Genomic DNA, 13,800 nt, shown 5'->3' on the forward strand with positions numbered 1-13,800 from the left:
GTTGGAGCATGTCTTAAGTTGTTTATTTTTTAGCATTAGTCTTATTCCATGGTTATGACAATGAGAAGATGTTTACATTTTTGGTAGCAGAAAAAGAACTTAATGTTACAACTTAGTTTAAAAGTTTTTTTGACTAATCACACAAAGCAAAAGCATCTTGACAGTAGTTCTATATAACTACTATATGTACATGTATTTTTGTTTCAAAAAAGTTTTCTTCTTTTGAGTATAATACCTCTTGGTAAGCTTTAAAAGACACTGCACAGAGCTCTAGTATTAAGCTTAGAACGTCTTAATATCTTGCTAGATATACTTCTCTGTAGCTTAGGGACAAGTGCTAATGTACAGACTATTGTTTGATTTCTGCCTAGTTTTCTACTTCTTCTATAATTTTTCTGTTGATAAATCTTAGGGACATTGCTCTAGATCTCATTGTAATTTTATAGTCTCTGAGGTTTGATTTTTGTAGCTTTCCTAAAACTCTGTGATTTTAAGAATTCCCACAGCAGCACCCAGTGCAGAAAGCAGCTCTGAAGGTGTAGGTGGGTCAGGGAAGGGAGCCTTTCCCTTCTGACATTCTCTGAAAGCACAGAGGTGTCAGGGCTGGTGATTGGCTGGGAGAAGGGCTGTTCCAATGGCATTAGGAATGGAAGAGCTTTGATTCTGGAATTCCTTCCTCCCTTTTCCTCAGGGAAAATGAGCAGCTGTCTTAGTCATGTGCTGGCTTTTGGAGTGGCAAGGGTGGGAGGTAGTTTTGCGCAGAGAGGGCTCTGGAGCAGGTCGGGGATGGTGCTGTGCTCTGTGTCAAATGGTCCTTGGTGCAGCATCAGCTGAGCCAAGGCAGAGCAGCTGGGGAGCACGTCTGCAGTGAGTGGGGACCAAAGCACGGGAAAAGTGGCTGCTGAAAGAGGTGAGAGGACTGTGCCATGCACAGCAGAGTCAGGCAACAAGTGCAGCCTTACACCTGAGCCTTCTCACTGCATTTAACTTCATTTCCTGCTCTTCTGATGCTGCAATCCATGAGCTGGGAATTTCTGCTTGGTGTGTTCTTGGAAACTTTGCAAAGCTGACTACAAATGGTGCAAATGAGCAGTGGTGAAACAAGGTTGAGAGCTACTTGGTGCTGCTTCTTGTTGCCAGAATTCCATGGACGCCCTGATTTCAGATGATCAGAGATGTGCTAGGCCACTCTGTTATTGAATGTGAAAGTCTCTGCCAATTCAAGCTGCCTCTTATTTGAAGCCTCTCGTCTTTGAAATTGTTGCATTGCTGAAACAACACCATGAATGGCAGGATGTAGCCAAGCTTCTACGAAATGCCTATATTCTATGTACATCAGAGTCATGAATTTGCTTCTCTTGTCCAGAGCCTCAGAAGACTCATTCCAAACTGAGAGGGCAAATGTGTTGCTGCCACCACTGCCAGCCATGACTGCTGCACAACGTGAACCAAAGTTCACCATGACCATGCAAAAGAGACCCAGAGCTGCGACTGACAACCTGGAGCTGCCTGCCGTGGATAACCCTGCCAGGAAGCAGGATGGATTCTTAGCCAAGCACAGGAAAGTGGAGGAAGACCCCGAGGAGCAAACCCCAGGCCATCACCATTGGTATCCAGGAGAGCTGGTGGGAGTATTCCTGCAACCCAGGCGTGCTGTGTGATGCACTGCAGAAACATCCTCTCAGATAAGTGACCATTTCTGACTGTAGGCAGCTGCAACCAAAAGGAGTGTGTGTATAAAAAGGAGTGTGTTTATAAAAGAAATGGACTGCAATCTGGGCCTTAGGTTGTATATCATTCCAAGGAAATTACTGCATTTATGGGTTAAAAATTAGAATTTACTGGCTGTTTATAAAAAATTTGTCTGTTTAATGATGGCTTGCGGTATGGGGTCTATGATATTTGGGGGTGAGGGAGCATGTGTCAATGTTCTGTCTTAGGCCAGGTTGTGCACAGTGCATTAGCTGCCTTCTAACTGCTTGCTTTTTCCTGATAATTTTCCTGCTTCCAGCCCTCACTGCACTCCCAGCTATTGAGCAAGGAAATCTGCTGATGAATTTCTCTTTGCTTGGAAGAGGTTGAATGGTGCAAAGCACTGTGAGCTGCCAGGTGAGAAGCCAAAGTGGCATTTCAGTTACTGGAGGGATTGCTGGGAAAGAAGGCAAGAGGGGGAGAGCCCGGTGCATGGAGTATGCATGGGAGAAATGAACATTTTCTCTGGGAATTTAGGAAAGCCTGGCTTTACAATTGCTTTAGGCATCTCTCTCTGAGCAGCTTTCTCTCGGTGATTTTTCAGGGATCTGCAGGGCATGAGAAGAATCCTTTTCCAGTGCCTTCTGTGCCACATGAAGCCAAGACAAGAAGACCTGAAGTTAGGACAGTAAGTGTTTGTTTTGCAGCCCTGCCTGTAGTTTCTGAAGACAGCAGCCAGGGCTGGCCCTGCAGCCACCCAGGCCTCTGCTTCCTCATGAGCACTTCTTTTGGGAGCAAGGAGAGAGGGAGGGATGGGGCAGAGCTGCCCTCTCAGGGAAGCACTTGCTGAGTAGCTTGGCTACAGCTGAACAGCACTTGAATTTTGACTCCTTGCTGGGCCTTCGATCAGTATTGGCCAGAAGGAATTCCTAGAGCTGCTGATCCGTTTTTGATTGTACACTTTGATCATTACAAATGTTGCATTGTCCTGTGGTACAAGCAGTGGGGAATACTGAAAAGCTGTAACCTGCCATCCCATGGGGCTTTGGCAGTGTCATTTTCCATAAAACACCAAGTTTTGTGGGCCCCTCTGGGCAAAGGGATGCATTGCCGTGATCTGCTGGCAAACTTGCAAAAGAAAATAAACACGATGTGGCTAGCTGAGTGGCTGGCAGGCTGTAAAAATCCTCTGCAGAAAGAGTCAGGTGCTGAAAGTCAAAAAGTCTTGCAGGTCCTCTTGTAGTAAAGTCACTCCAGTCATTGATTGTGTTCTGCCAGGTGTGCCTGTTGGATGAATGCAACCAAATGTTTTCTCTCTTGCTCCTTTTGTTCCAGAGTTTGCTGCTGAACAAAGCCAAGTGAGGGGACCAAGAGCCGGCCTGACCTCACATAGAGAATGATTCAGAACTTTCAGTGACCAAGTGCCTTAACTGGGTCTCCAGGATGTAAATAGTTCCAAGTTCTCTAGTCTATGGAAACCTTACAAACACTTTTGTTTTATTTACTGTTCAATGCAAAACACCTGCTTTTTTTTGTTTGTTTGTTTGTTTTGTTTTGTTTTAAATACAGTTTTATGTTCTTTTGGTTACTTTTGGACATCCTTGTGGTTTTTGAGGATAATGCTTTTCTATCTTGCAAAAGAAGGGATGGGCAGTGGTATCAGCCATTAAGATAAAACTGTGGAGAGAAGGATGGTGTAATATTCACTATAAAAAAACTGGTGGTTAAGGAAATAAAATAAAAAACCCCACAGCATTATGTGTACTAAAACCAGTGGCCAAAAAGGCAGTGATCAGACTAAATGATAGAGATTCAAACAGGAAGGCAGCTGTCCCCAGAAATGTCATACCAGGGGATTTCTCTCCTCTGACAGGAGGCATTTTGGTAAGCATCACCAGCAACCACAAACTAAGTGATAGAAATTCAAATAGCAGGGAGACACTGTCTCCAGAGACATATTATACAGTGTATATTCCAAGAGATTTTTCCTTTGACCAGATTCCAGCAGGAGGCATATTGATAAGCATCATCAGAAGTTTTCCCCAGAAAGCCTTTTACCTCACAGCATTCCAGGAATTATCCACCAGTTCCAGAAACCGTGATAATATGCTAAAGAAGAAACCCTTCCATGGCACAAAGAACTGCATAAAAGGGACCCTCTGAGAAATGCTCTTTGGAAACCCATGGGGACTGTGGTGCAAAAGGGCCAAATCCTAAATCTCCCCAACTCTGATCACCCGGCTTAGAGTCAATTTTAGCTTCTGTTTTATTCCAAATTTATACTTTGATAACTTAATAAATTTAATTAATTTAATTGGAGTAGTCATTTATAATAGTAGTATCCCAAAACAATTGTGATGACAGGAAAGAACATCTCCCTTTTCTACATCATTTCATGATGTAGGAACAGCTTAGCGCCGTACTGAAATAAAGTTCCTCTTGGTTTTGTGGTTGCTCCAGCTGCCTGCCTGTGGTGACTCACACAGCCACATTTCCCAACAATCTTTTGGACATTGCCGTGAACAAAGACAAGACTCCCAGGGAAGTTCCTCCTGAGGTGGAAGAAAAGCAATTCTTATCTCTGAGGTCTAAGCATGTGGGGCATCTGCCTGCATCTGTCAGCCCCAGGCTTTGCAAAGCCCGGGCTGCAGAAACCCTCAGGGTTCACAAGCACTGACAGTGATTCTGGCAGCCAGCGCCGCCCTCCAGTGGGGGCTGTTTGAACTCCATTGTACAATGGCTTTCTTTTTTGGGCTTGATAAATGTATTTAGAGTGCATGGATGGGCATCTCACCTCATGACTCCATCTAAATTCCAGAAAATCATTCTAAAATCTTCACAAACCATGACTTACCATTTTTTAGGAATTACTTGGAAAACATAAGGGCCTCTGTCAATACAGAAATATTGCTTCTTAATTTATAGACAGTTTTATGTCTCATGCAGTCATTTTGAAATGCTCTACAGAACTTGTGGATCAGCTATAACAGGAATCTCTTTAGTGAACCATGTGAGAGAAAAAGAAGTTAATTCTTTCACATACTGCACATTCAAACTATGATCTACCACAACTCACTCCAAATAGAAAAACTAGAAGGTAAGGTTAGAAATAGAAGCATTTTGCCATAACTTTTGCAGATCTTTAAAACACCATTAAGAGAAATCAGAATGTTGTCAGACTATAATCCCAGCAGATTTCTGCAAGTCCTTAGAGTATAAAAAAGAATAAAGTTCTTACAAATCTAAACATCCTCCAGCACCCTCAAAACATGAGGAGCTGTTCATCTCTAACCATGGAATTCATGCCGCAGTCTTCACATCATGGGGGTATACACAATTATGTCAATCTCCCTCAGAAAGAACTGGAGTCCTTTCAGGCATAGTTGATTTTAATAGATTATGTCATCATCGTACTTCTATCATTCATCTAGAAATCCCTGTGAAATTTCAATCCAGGATTGCAAAGACAGCATTAATACAACATTGAGTTAGTGTGCTGAAGAAGTTCCAAACAACAAGTTACAGAAAGATTAACTTAGCTCCATTTTCTCTGTCTTTACTAGCAAGGGAAAGGCTTGGACAAGAGGAAATAGCCTCCAGTGGTGCTGGAAAGACCAGGACATTTCTCCAGGAAAGCCTTTCAGGTTTCTTCTCTGCCCATAGCCCTGTAACCTCACTGTGCCACAGGGAACATCCCAAGGAGACAGGGAAATGCACGGGATTTACGGAAAATGCAGACAGTGGGAGTGCTCTGTGTCCCATACACTTCCCAAGGGCTGCCAAGGCACATGGGGCTGCAGTGACACACTGTCACCATCCGCTCATACAAGCGGGACTCGTGATGGTTCATTAACTGATCTCAGAGTGCACAAACAACACCGAGGGGATTTCAGCATTCATCAACACAAATGCACCTTTTATTGAGTGCCCACAGCAAATGCCATAGAAGGATTAGAAAAGAGATAAAGGATAGAGAGAGAGAGAGAGAGGAGGCAGAATATTGCTACCAACAGAGAGACAAAATCCTCATGGTCTGGCTAATACATCCCTTTTGTCATGTGAGGAAGAATCTCAAAACACCTGGTTAACTCAAGGTTCTAGTATAGTCCATTCCTAAGGAGGAAACAGGTCTTGAAATCACTGAGGGGGAACAGATCCAATAAAGAAGAAGTCCATTGATCACTGAGGGGAAAAGAAGGTACAGCCAGTCTGTGTTCTCAGCAGTAGGTGAGAACCACTGTCTTCTTGGTCCAATGGCCACACCTGCAGACAAACATCTCACTTTTGGTCAGGTTGGCTCCCCTACACACCTCCCCCGTGTTAGGGGTTTCAGTCTCAGTCCTTGGCAGGGGGGAGCTTCTCCATAGAGAGATTTCATATCTCAGTCCTTGAGAGGGAGGCTTCTCCCATCTCAGTCTGTCTGTCACGGTGGTTGGAAAGCAGAGGATGGCTCTTCTGTGAGGGGAGGGACCACCAAAGGTTACCCCAGAAAAGTTCCACCAGGCCAAGAGGTGGGGAAATGCTCAAGCTATTGTCACCAAACAGGTGCCAGTGTATAGGGCATGTCGCCTCCTTGGCAGGCCCTGCCAGAAGCAGGCATTGTAGACACAGCTGTGAACAATCACTTGGCAGGCCAGAACTCTGCTCAGGGCCTCAGGATTATTTGGCCTTCATCCACCACTGGCAGCCCACAATTCCCATCAGGGTCCTCAGGCTCCCCATGTCTGTCCTTGAGACGGTCGTGAGGCAAAGGGAGGGAACTCCAGACTGTCTCTAACACATGCTGTTATAAGTTTGGTCCTATTGGCTTTGGGGAAAGAATGGGGAGTTGTTTGTTGTGAGGAGAAAAGGTGTCCAGGACTTGGTGGGGACGGGAGGTGGACGAGGTGAGGAGTGATTGGGCTAGGGCACCAAGCAATCATTCGACGCCCTGAAGAAATGATTGGCCCAGAATGAACCTTACTAAAGACCTATCAGAGTGCCTAAATTCCCCCAGTCAGTGCACGGATCCAAACCCCACCAATCCTGGACCAAAGGGAGTTATAAAAGGGGGGGTTTTCGTTTGGGCACGGTTCTTTCTGGTTCGTGGGCAGTGGGATTAATTCACGCGGAAATAAACCCAACATGTTCGCAGCACGTTGTTATTTTTTTTGAGCTGTTGTGAGGGGGTCCAAGCTTATCTTGGACCCTCCGTTCCTTCCGGCTTGTTTTTCAATAAACGAGAGTCTTTTTCATCTTTTTTTTTGAAATCTGGCCTCGTACATTCATTACACTGTGCTGGAAATGGAGTATTGAGACATGCCTAAAAAGACACACAGTCTCAAGAAAAAAGGGACATTTGATAAAATAACAGAGAATAATAACTATTTAGGGCTGTTTTAAAAAGAATGTGAATTCTAGCTGAGTAATGAACTTGAACAGCACTTAATTGAAAAACAAGACACAATGCCTTTCTGCCTAATGCCTAAATCTAAACTGTGTTATTGAAAGCATTATTATGAATTGTAGTTCCTCTACAGGTTAAAGGACCAATTGAAGTCCTGAGGCCTCAGCACCAGGCCCTGTCTGAGGCCTGAACAACAGGCCCTGAGCCAAAGCTGACCTCTAAATAAATTTTCCCACCAAATGCTATATTTGTATCTACTCATTAATGAATCACTATGAGCAGTATGATCTCTGTATGTGTTCATTGGTAAAACATGGATATACCTTTCTGTATTTAAAAATCAGACAAGGCCCCATCTGGCCTTGTTTGGGGCTGAATGGTCAAAGTCACCTCCCTTGGTTCCTCCTGGGGCCCTGGCCAGGCTTTGGAAGGAACCCAAGAGGAGGATGAAACCAGATGTTCCTGCACTAGAAGTGTTGTCAGTTTGTTCATTCAGCACTGTCAGAGCTGGGCCCTCTCACAGCGGGGTTGGAGCCTCACCTGTGGCTGGAGGCACCTGCAGTAATTCCCAGTGTCCAGGAGTGGCTCTGCAGCCCTTGGCTGGGACAGCTTCCCCCTGCTGCTGTGTGGATCTGGGGGATGGTAAAGCCTGAGGGGAACTGGTGCTGGATCTTTCTTAATCACTGCAAACAATCTGTGGTGGTCATGGTTGCGTGCATTGCTGAGCTGCTCCTTTTGTAATAATTTCCTAATGATTATGTGCTTTGCTGAGCTTCTCCTTTTGTAAATTCTTGCAGACATACATTATATAAATTACACAATTCCTTCACTTGGTGTCTGTGTCTTTGGTGCTGACCCTGCCCACTGGTAACACTGACCCTGTGGGCTCCACAGAACCAAGGGCCCTTGTGACACTGCAGGGCCTCCTGTAACCAGGAGACCATGGTGACCCTGTGGGGCTTAATGGAACCAAGGGGCCATTGTGACACTGTGGGACTTAATCCAACCACGGAGGCCATACTGACACTGTAGGGACTCATATGGACCAGGCTCCATTGTTTTCTTCTCCCTGGCACTGCCCAGTTCAGCCTTTCCATGCCCCTGCCCCAGCCCAGCAGAGCAGCAGAGTCAGGTCTGGCCCTGCAGCAGGAACTGCAGGCACTGGAGGTCAGGGACAGCCACTCTGGGTCTGGAATGCTCAGCAGATGCTCAGCTCGGGCAGCTCCTGCAGCCCCAGGGCCAGCCCCGCTGCCCAGCCCAGCAGCAGAGTTGGCCCCGGGGCTCCTCAGGCAGCTCCTGCTGGCCCAGGGACAGGGCAGCTTCTTGCCAGGGCTCCTGTGCACACCCACGGGCTCCTGCTCTGCTCCTGGCCCGTGCCAGCTGCCCCCAGAGCCTTTCCCAGGGGAACACGTCTGTGCAGGCCCAAGCAGCCATTGCTGCAGCCCCTGCCCTGCTGCCCAGAGCCCCGAGCTGGGGCTGCTGCTCTGCAGAGCACGGGGGCTGTGCTGCCCGGGGCCCTGGGCTGCCTCTGCTGGGCTCTGCTGCTCAGCCTGGCACACAGAGGCAGCTGATGGTGCTCCCTGCACTGACCCCCTCCCACACAGGCTCTGCGGGGCCATGCAGGGGGCTCAGAGGTGCCTGCCTTGTGCCAGGGCTGCCAGAGGGGCTTGGGGCTGCCCTGGATCCTCCTGGGGGAGTTCCCTGAGGCTCAGAGCAGGCAGTGCCCAGACTCCTTTCCCTGGGCCTGCTGTGTCCCTGGGCTGCAGAGCTCTCCTGGCTCACAGCAGACATTCAGTCCTTGATCTCGGGGTGACCCCAGCCTGGCCAGGCCTGTGCCCAGTGAGCTCCACTCCCTGCTGCTCCCTGGCACACCCTGTCCCTGCAGGTCCCCTGTGTTCTCCTGGCAGCTCCCAAGGCCCTCCAGACAAACCTTCCCCTGCCATCAGCCCTGGCACAAGCTGCAGAGCCCCAGGAAGGTTCAGCACAGACCATTCAGCATCTGATGGGCACTGGCCACCAACAAGCAAAACCTGACCCAGACCTGAGTCCCCTGAAGGCCCCAGTGAGACCCTGATCTCTTCCCACTGAGCCCTGGGAGAACAAGGAACACAAGGAGCCTCTTGAGAGTCCTGAGAGTGACTCTGGAGGGGAGCAAAGCCTTCCTGCCCTGCGCTCAGGAGATGCCCTTTGCTGGTGGAGCTGCTGTGCTGGAGCCCAGCTGTGTCCCAGCAGTGCCCATGGCCTGTCCCTGCCTGAGGCCACAGCACGGACACGCAGCAGGACAGTGACCAAGCTGCCAGAGCACTCCGGCCTCACACCCACAGCAGGGCTGGGAAGGGGAGTGTGGAGCTGGGAGGGGCAGATGTGGAAAGAGGCAGGGCCATTGTCCCTGGCCGTGCTGCTGTGCTGGGAGCCCCTTCCCTCCACCTCTGCTCACAGGCACTGCCCCTGCAGAGCCAGAGAAGGGCTGAGGAAATGCCTTGAACACACAGGTCAGGACAGCCACTTATTTTTATTCAAATGCACAGGGAACAAGTCTTCTAAAAATCTTTGTTTTACAAAAGAAAAGTAGATGTTCATGGAAAATGCTAAGAGTAGTACTACAGTATTTTATTAAAAACATTACAACACTAGAAAAATAATAAAAAATGTCTCAAGGAAAAAACAGACAAATAGGAAAAAAACAGCCAGGAGATTGAAGGTTCTGGAGCAGAAAAAAGAGAGTTTATTGTCTCTGAAAAGATAGAGTCATTACTTTCCTCAGGGCACTCTTGAGCTCCTGGTTCCTCAGGCTGTAGATGAGGGGGTTTAGGACTGGAGGCACCACTGAGTACAGAACTGACAGGGCCAGATCCAGGGATGGGCAGGAGATGGAGGGGGGCTTCAGGTGGGAAAATATACCAGTGCTGAGGAACAGGGAGACCACAACCAGGTGAGGGAGGCAGGTGGAAAAGGCTTTGTGCCGTCCCTGCTCAGAGGGGATCCTCAGCACAGCCCTGAAGATCTGCACATAGGAGAAAACAATGAACACAAAACAACCAAGTGCTAAAGAGCTGGAAAATGCAATTACTCCAAGTTCCCTGAGGTAGGATTTGAAACAGGAGAGCTTGAGTATCTGTGGGATTTCACAGAAGAACTGGCCCAGGGCATTGCCATGGCACAGGGGCAGGGAAAATGTATTGGCTGTGTGCAGCAGTGAATAGAGAAAGGCACTGGCCCAGGCAGCTGCTGCCATGTGGGCACAAGCTCCGCTGCCCAGGAGGGTCCCGTAGTGCAGGGGTTTGCAGATGGACACGTAGCGGTCGTAGCACATGATGGTCAGGAGACAAAGCTCTGCTGAAATGAAAAAGAGAAAGAAAAAGAGCTGAGCAGCACATCCTGTGTAGGAGATGTTCCTGGTGTCCCAGAGGGAATTGTGCATGGCTTTGGGGACAGTGGTGCAGATGGAACCCAGGTTGCTGAGGGCCAGGTTGAGCAGGAAGAAGAACATGGGCGTGTGCAGGTGGTGGCCGCAGGCTACGGCGCTGATGATGAGGCCGTTGCCCAGGAGGGCAGCCAGGGAGATGCCCAGCAAGAGGCAGAAGTGCAGGAGCTGCAGCTGCCGCGTGTCTGCCAATGCCAGCAGGAGGAAGTGGCTGATGGAGCTGCTGTTGGACATTTGCTGGGGCTGCACATGGGGACCTGTTCATGGAGAAAGGACAGTGAAGAGTTACAGGGGATACCTGTAACCAAAATCAATGCTATTTCCCATACACCTTTCCCTGTAACACACACAGACACCCTTTTTTGTTCATGAGTCCTGGAGTTTTCTCTTTAAGCTCTCCCATATCTGTCCTGGTATTCCTGGATATCAAAAACCCTCAGCATTTCTACAGCCTTCTGGGAGTACAGAGAAAGTTTTGTGATGCAAAGTTATGAGTAGAGAGTGAGGGGAGATGGTCTGGCACTTCATTCTCTTTGGAGTTTCTCTGGGCTTTAAAACTTTCTCAGGTGGAGGATGTTCACACTCCCAAGTTTTCCCTAAACATCACCAGGTACTGCTGAGAGCAGATGGATCCACCACAGCCCAGCTCCACATTTGTAGCCAAGGTCTCACTTTACTCATTTCACCAACCCGACAGCATTTTCAGTGCCAGAACACCTCTGCCTTTCCCCATCAATCTTATAACTCACAGAGGCTTGGCTGGGGGACAGGAGGGAGGGGGCTTGTTCAGAGGTAGGGGCTGCACTGGAGGGGATCCTCTGGACATCTCTAAACTCTCCCTGACACAGCATTGCTGGGTTTTGTTTCCTCTCTATGCCTGATCTTCTCTCTGCTTCCTGGAGATTTTCCTCCTGCAGGAGTTTCCCTGTGCCTGATCTCTCCCTGCCAGCACTCACAGACCCCAAATCTCTGTGCCCTCTCCTTGGCCTGACAGAATTCTGCCTGTTTGGAGAGCACTGGCTGGGGGCAGGTTCTGTTTGCAGCTTGGAGAAAGGACAGCTCAGACTGAGCCTGACGGGTCCAGCAAAGGTGATGCTGCTGCTGTCCATGGGCAGAGTGTCTTAAAGCACATTAGGGATCTACTGTGAACTTATTGATCACTAAAAGTAACAGTTCAGATGTCTCAGGCACTTGTCAAAATTCGTAATTAATAATTCATAATCATCCTTTATTGTTCATTCTCCCTCTATGCCATTCTCCAGTAGTACCAAACTGAATACAAAGTCTTAGGAAATTTCTGCTTTTTTATCAAAATCCTTGACTTGAAAATATTTTATGACTGATCAGAAACCCTCAGCATGTCAGAGCTTCATGAGCATTTCACCTCCCCTGCACCAGAAATACTCAGAGTTGTACTCACAGAATCTGCAGACATTGGGATATTCCAGCTTTAGGAGATGGCTCCAGGAGCTGCAGCTGCATTGTCCTGCAGCCAGAGGTTCCTGTGCCAAGGGCTGGCAGTGATTCTGCCCCAGGCACTTCTCAGCACCTTCCCAGCCCTGACTGATTGAAGCTCTCTGTGCCTCTGGGCTGTCCCCGGGCAGGCTGCAGGCAGTGCCCCAGCCCTGCTGGGCTGGCAGAAGAGCTGCTCAGCAAGAGAAATGTGCTTTTGAAGCTCTTCTTGCTTACCAGGAGCTGCCTCTGTGCCAGGAGCCCAGCCCAGCTCAGCAGCACAGACACAGCACAAGGACTTTAATGACCCTCTGGGGCTTTGTGCTCAGGCCTTGAACATCAGTCCCTGAGAGGCAGCTGAAGAAACCTCTCCAGAACTCCAAGTCAGAATCCAACTCCAAAGTTTCTTGGACTTTTAATGGGTCCCACTGAGGGACACGACTCAGAAAGTGTCCCCAGGCCCCAGGCAGAGCAGAGAACTGGAGGCAGTGATGGCAGGTGGGGACAAAGAGAAGCCAAGTCTTGGTGGCCTGGGGCACAGCAGCAGGGTCTGTGCCAGCAAGGGCTGGGAGGAGACACCTTGTCCTGAGGCCCTGGGGCCTCCTGGCACAGCCCCAGCCAGGCTGGGCACTGTCAGCCCCTTGTCCTGCCCTCAGCATCCCCCCCTAGCCCACATCCCCGTGGCCTCAAGGATCTGCTGGAAGGAGTCCCTGGGGAGCCTTGCTCAGGAATGGCCCTGAGGGCTCCTTAATGCTCCCAGGGACTGCCAGTTTTTCCAAGGAGTTTGGGTTTTGCTTTTGCCTTGGAGTCTCTGAGAGCTTTTAGCAATAATGGACTCCAATAATCTGCTTTAATTAGTCCCTGAAGATGTTTTGTCAGTAACAACATCCAGTGGGGCTCATTAATGCTTTGAGACACTCAAGGTGTTTAAGCTACTTTGGATTTTCCTTTCCCCACTGAGTCTCTGAGAAGTTTTTGTGCCATCTTGGCCACCAGTTCTCTCCTCCAAGGAGTCCACGTGGAGTCTGTCTTGGAGAGGGACCTCAGTGGGACCCATTAATGCCTTGAGACACTTTGGGCTTTTCCTCTGACTTGGACTCCTGGAAAGGCTTGTGCAATCTCCACTCAGGTAACTGAGGTTCCAGGGCTCAGCTCTAAATGCACCACAGGGCTCATTAGGATCAAGCAAGTCCTGCCAAACCATGGCTCTGCCTTGATTTCCCTCTGCTCTAGTGCAGTTCATTAGGAGGGTTTCCTTTTTCAGTTATGGAGAAATATTTCAAAGAGCTTCTAGGAAGTATGTATTCCTATTTTAAAAGGTGTCTTTTATTGCTGTTCTTATTACACAAGAGGTGATTGCAGCATTCAGTGACTGATATTGATCCAGCAGGGACTCTCCTAAGGAGCTCTGGCCTGCTCAGAGAAGCTGTGCCTTGAGGTCTGATCCAGTGTCAACAACCTTGCTCCACATACCCCAAGCCCATTTTGTCGCTCCTCACTCACCTGGGACCTGCTTTGCTCAGAGAACTGGCTGTACACAGCCAAAGAGGGGTCATCTTCTTTTGTATTTTGAACCAATCTAAAACTCCTGAGTTTCCCCATTGAAAACAGACATCCTCCTCAAGTGTGTGCCAAGCCCAAGCTGCCACCAAGGAGGTTCCCCTTCCCTAAGGCAGAACCCTGCAAGGAATATTTTAGACACACAGAAAGTTCTGCAATAAACACAAATCCAAAGTTTGCTCAGGGCAGAATTAGACCAACTCCAATGGACAGACCAGCTTTGAACTCCTTGCAGCTGAAAGCTCTGAGTTGGGAGGTGTGGGAGAGACCCAAGAGTGAGGGAAGG

The 13,800-nt window shown here is 48.6% G+C and overlaps 1 protein-coding gene and 1 pseudogene across 1 annotated transcript; both read right to left on the reverse strand.

The window, feature by feature from the left end:
• Nucleotides 1-13,800, reverse strand: part of LOC135287585 (zinc finger protein 883-like) — a 182,419-nt pseudogene that overhangs the window by 95,567 nt on the left and 73,052 nt on the right.
• LOC135287538 (olfactory receptor 14J1-like) lies at nucleotides 9,804-10,736 on the reverse strand. Its single transcript, XM_064400831.1, has one exon. The coding sequence runs from the start codon at nucleotides 10,734-10,736 to the stop codon at nucleotides 9,804-9,806; it is 933 nt and encodes a 310-aa protein (XP_064256901.1).

Source organism: Passer domesticus, chromosome 30, assembly GCF_036417665.1.
Source record: "Passer domesticus isolate bPasDom1 chromosome 30, bPasDom1.hap1, whole genome shotgun sequence".
Taxonomy (NCBI): Eukaryota; Metazoa; Chordata; class Aves; order Passeriformes; family Passeridae; genus Passer; species Passer domesticus.

Bases quoted from the DNA above. Each gene is read 5' to 3' on its own strand.
- LOC135287538 (XM_064400831.1), bottom strand. From the start codon at position 10,736: ATGTCCAACAGCAGCTCCATCAGCCACTTCCTCCTGCTGGCATTGGCA.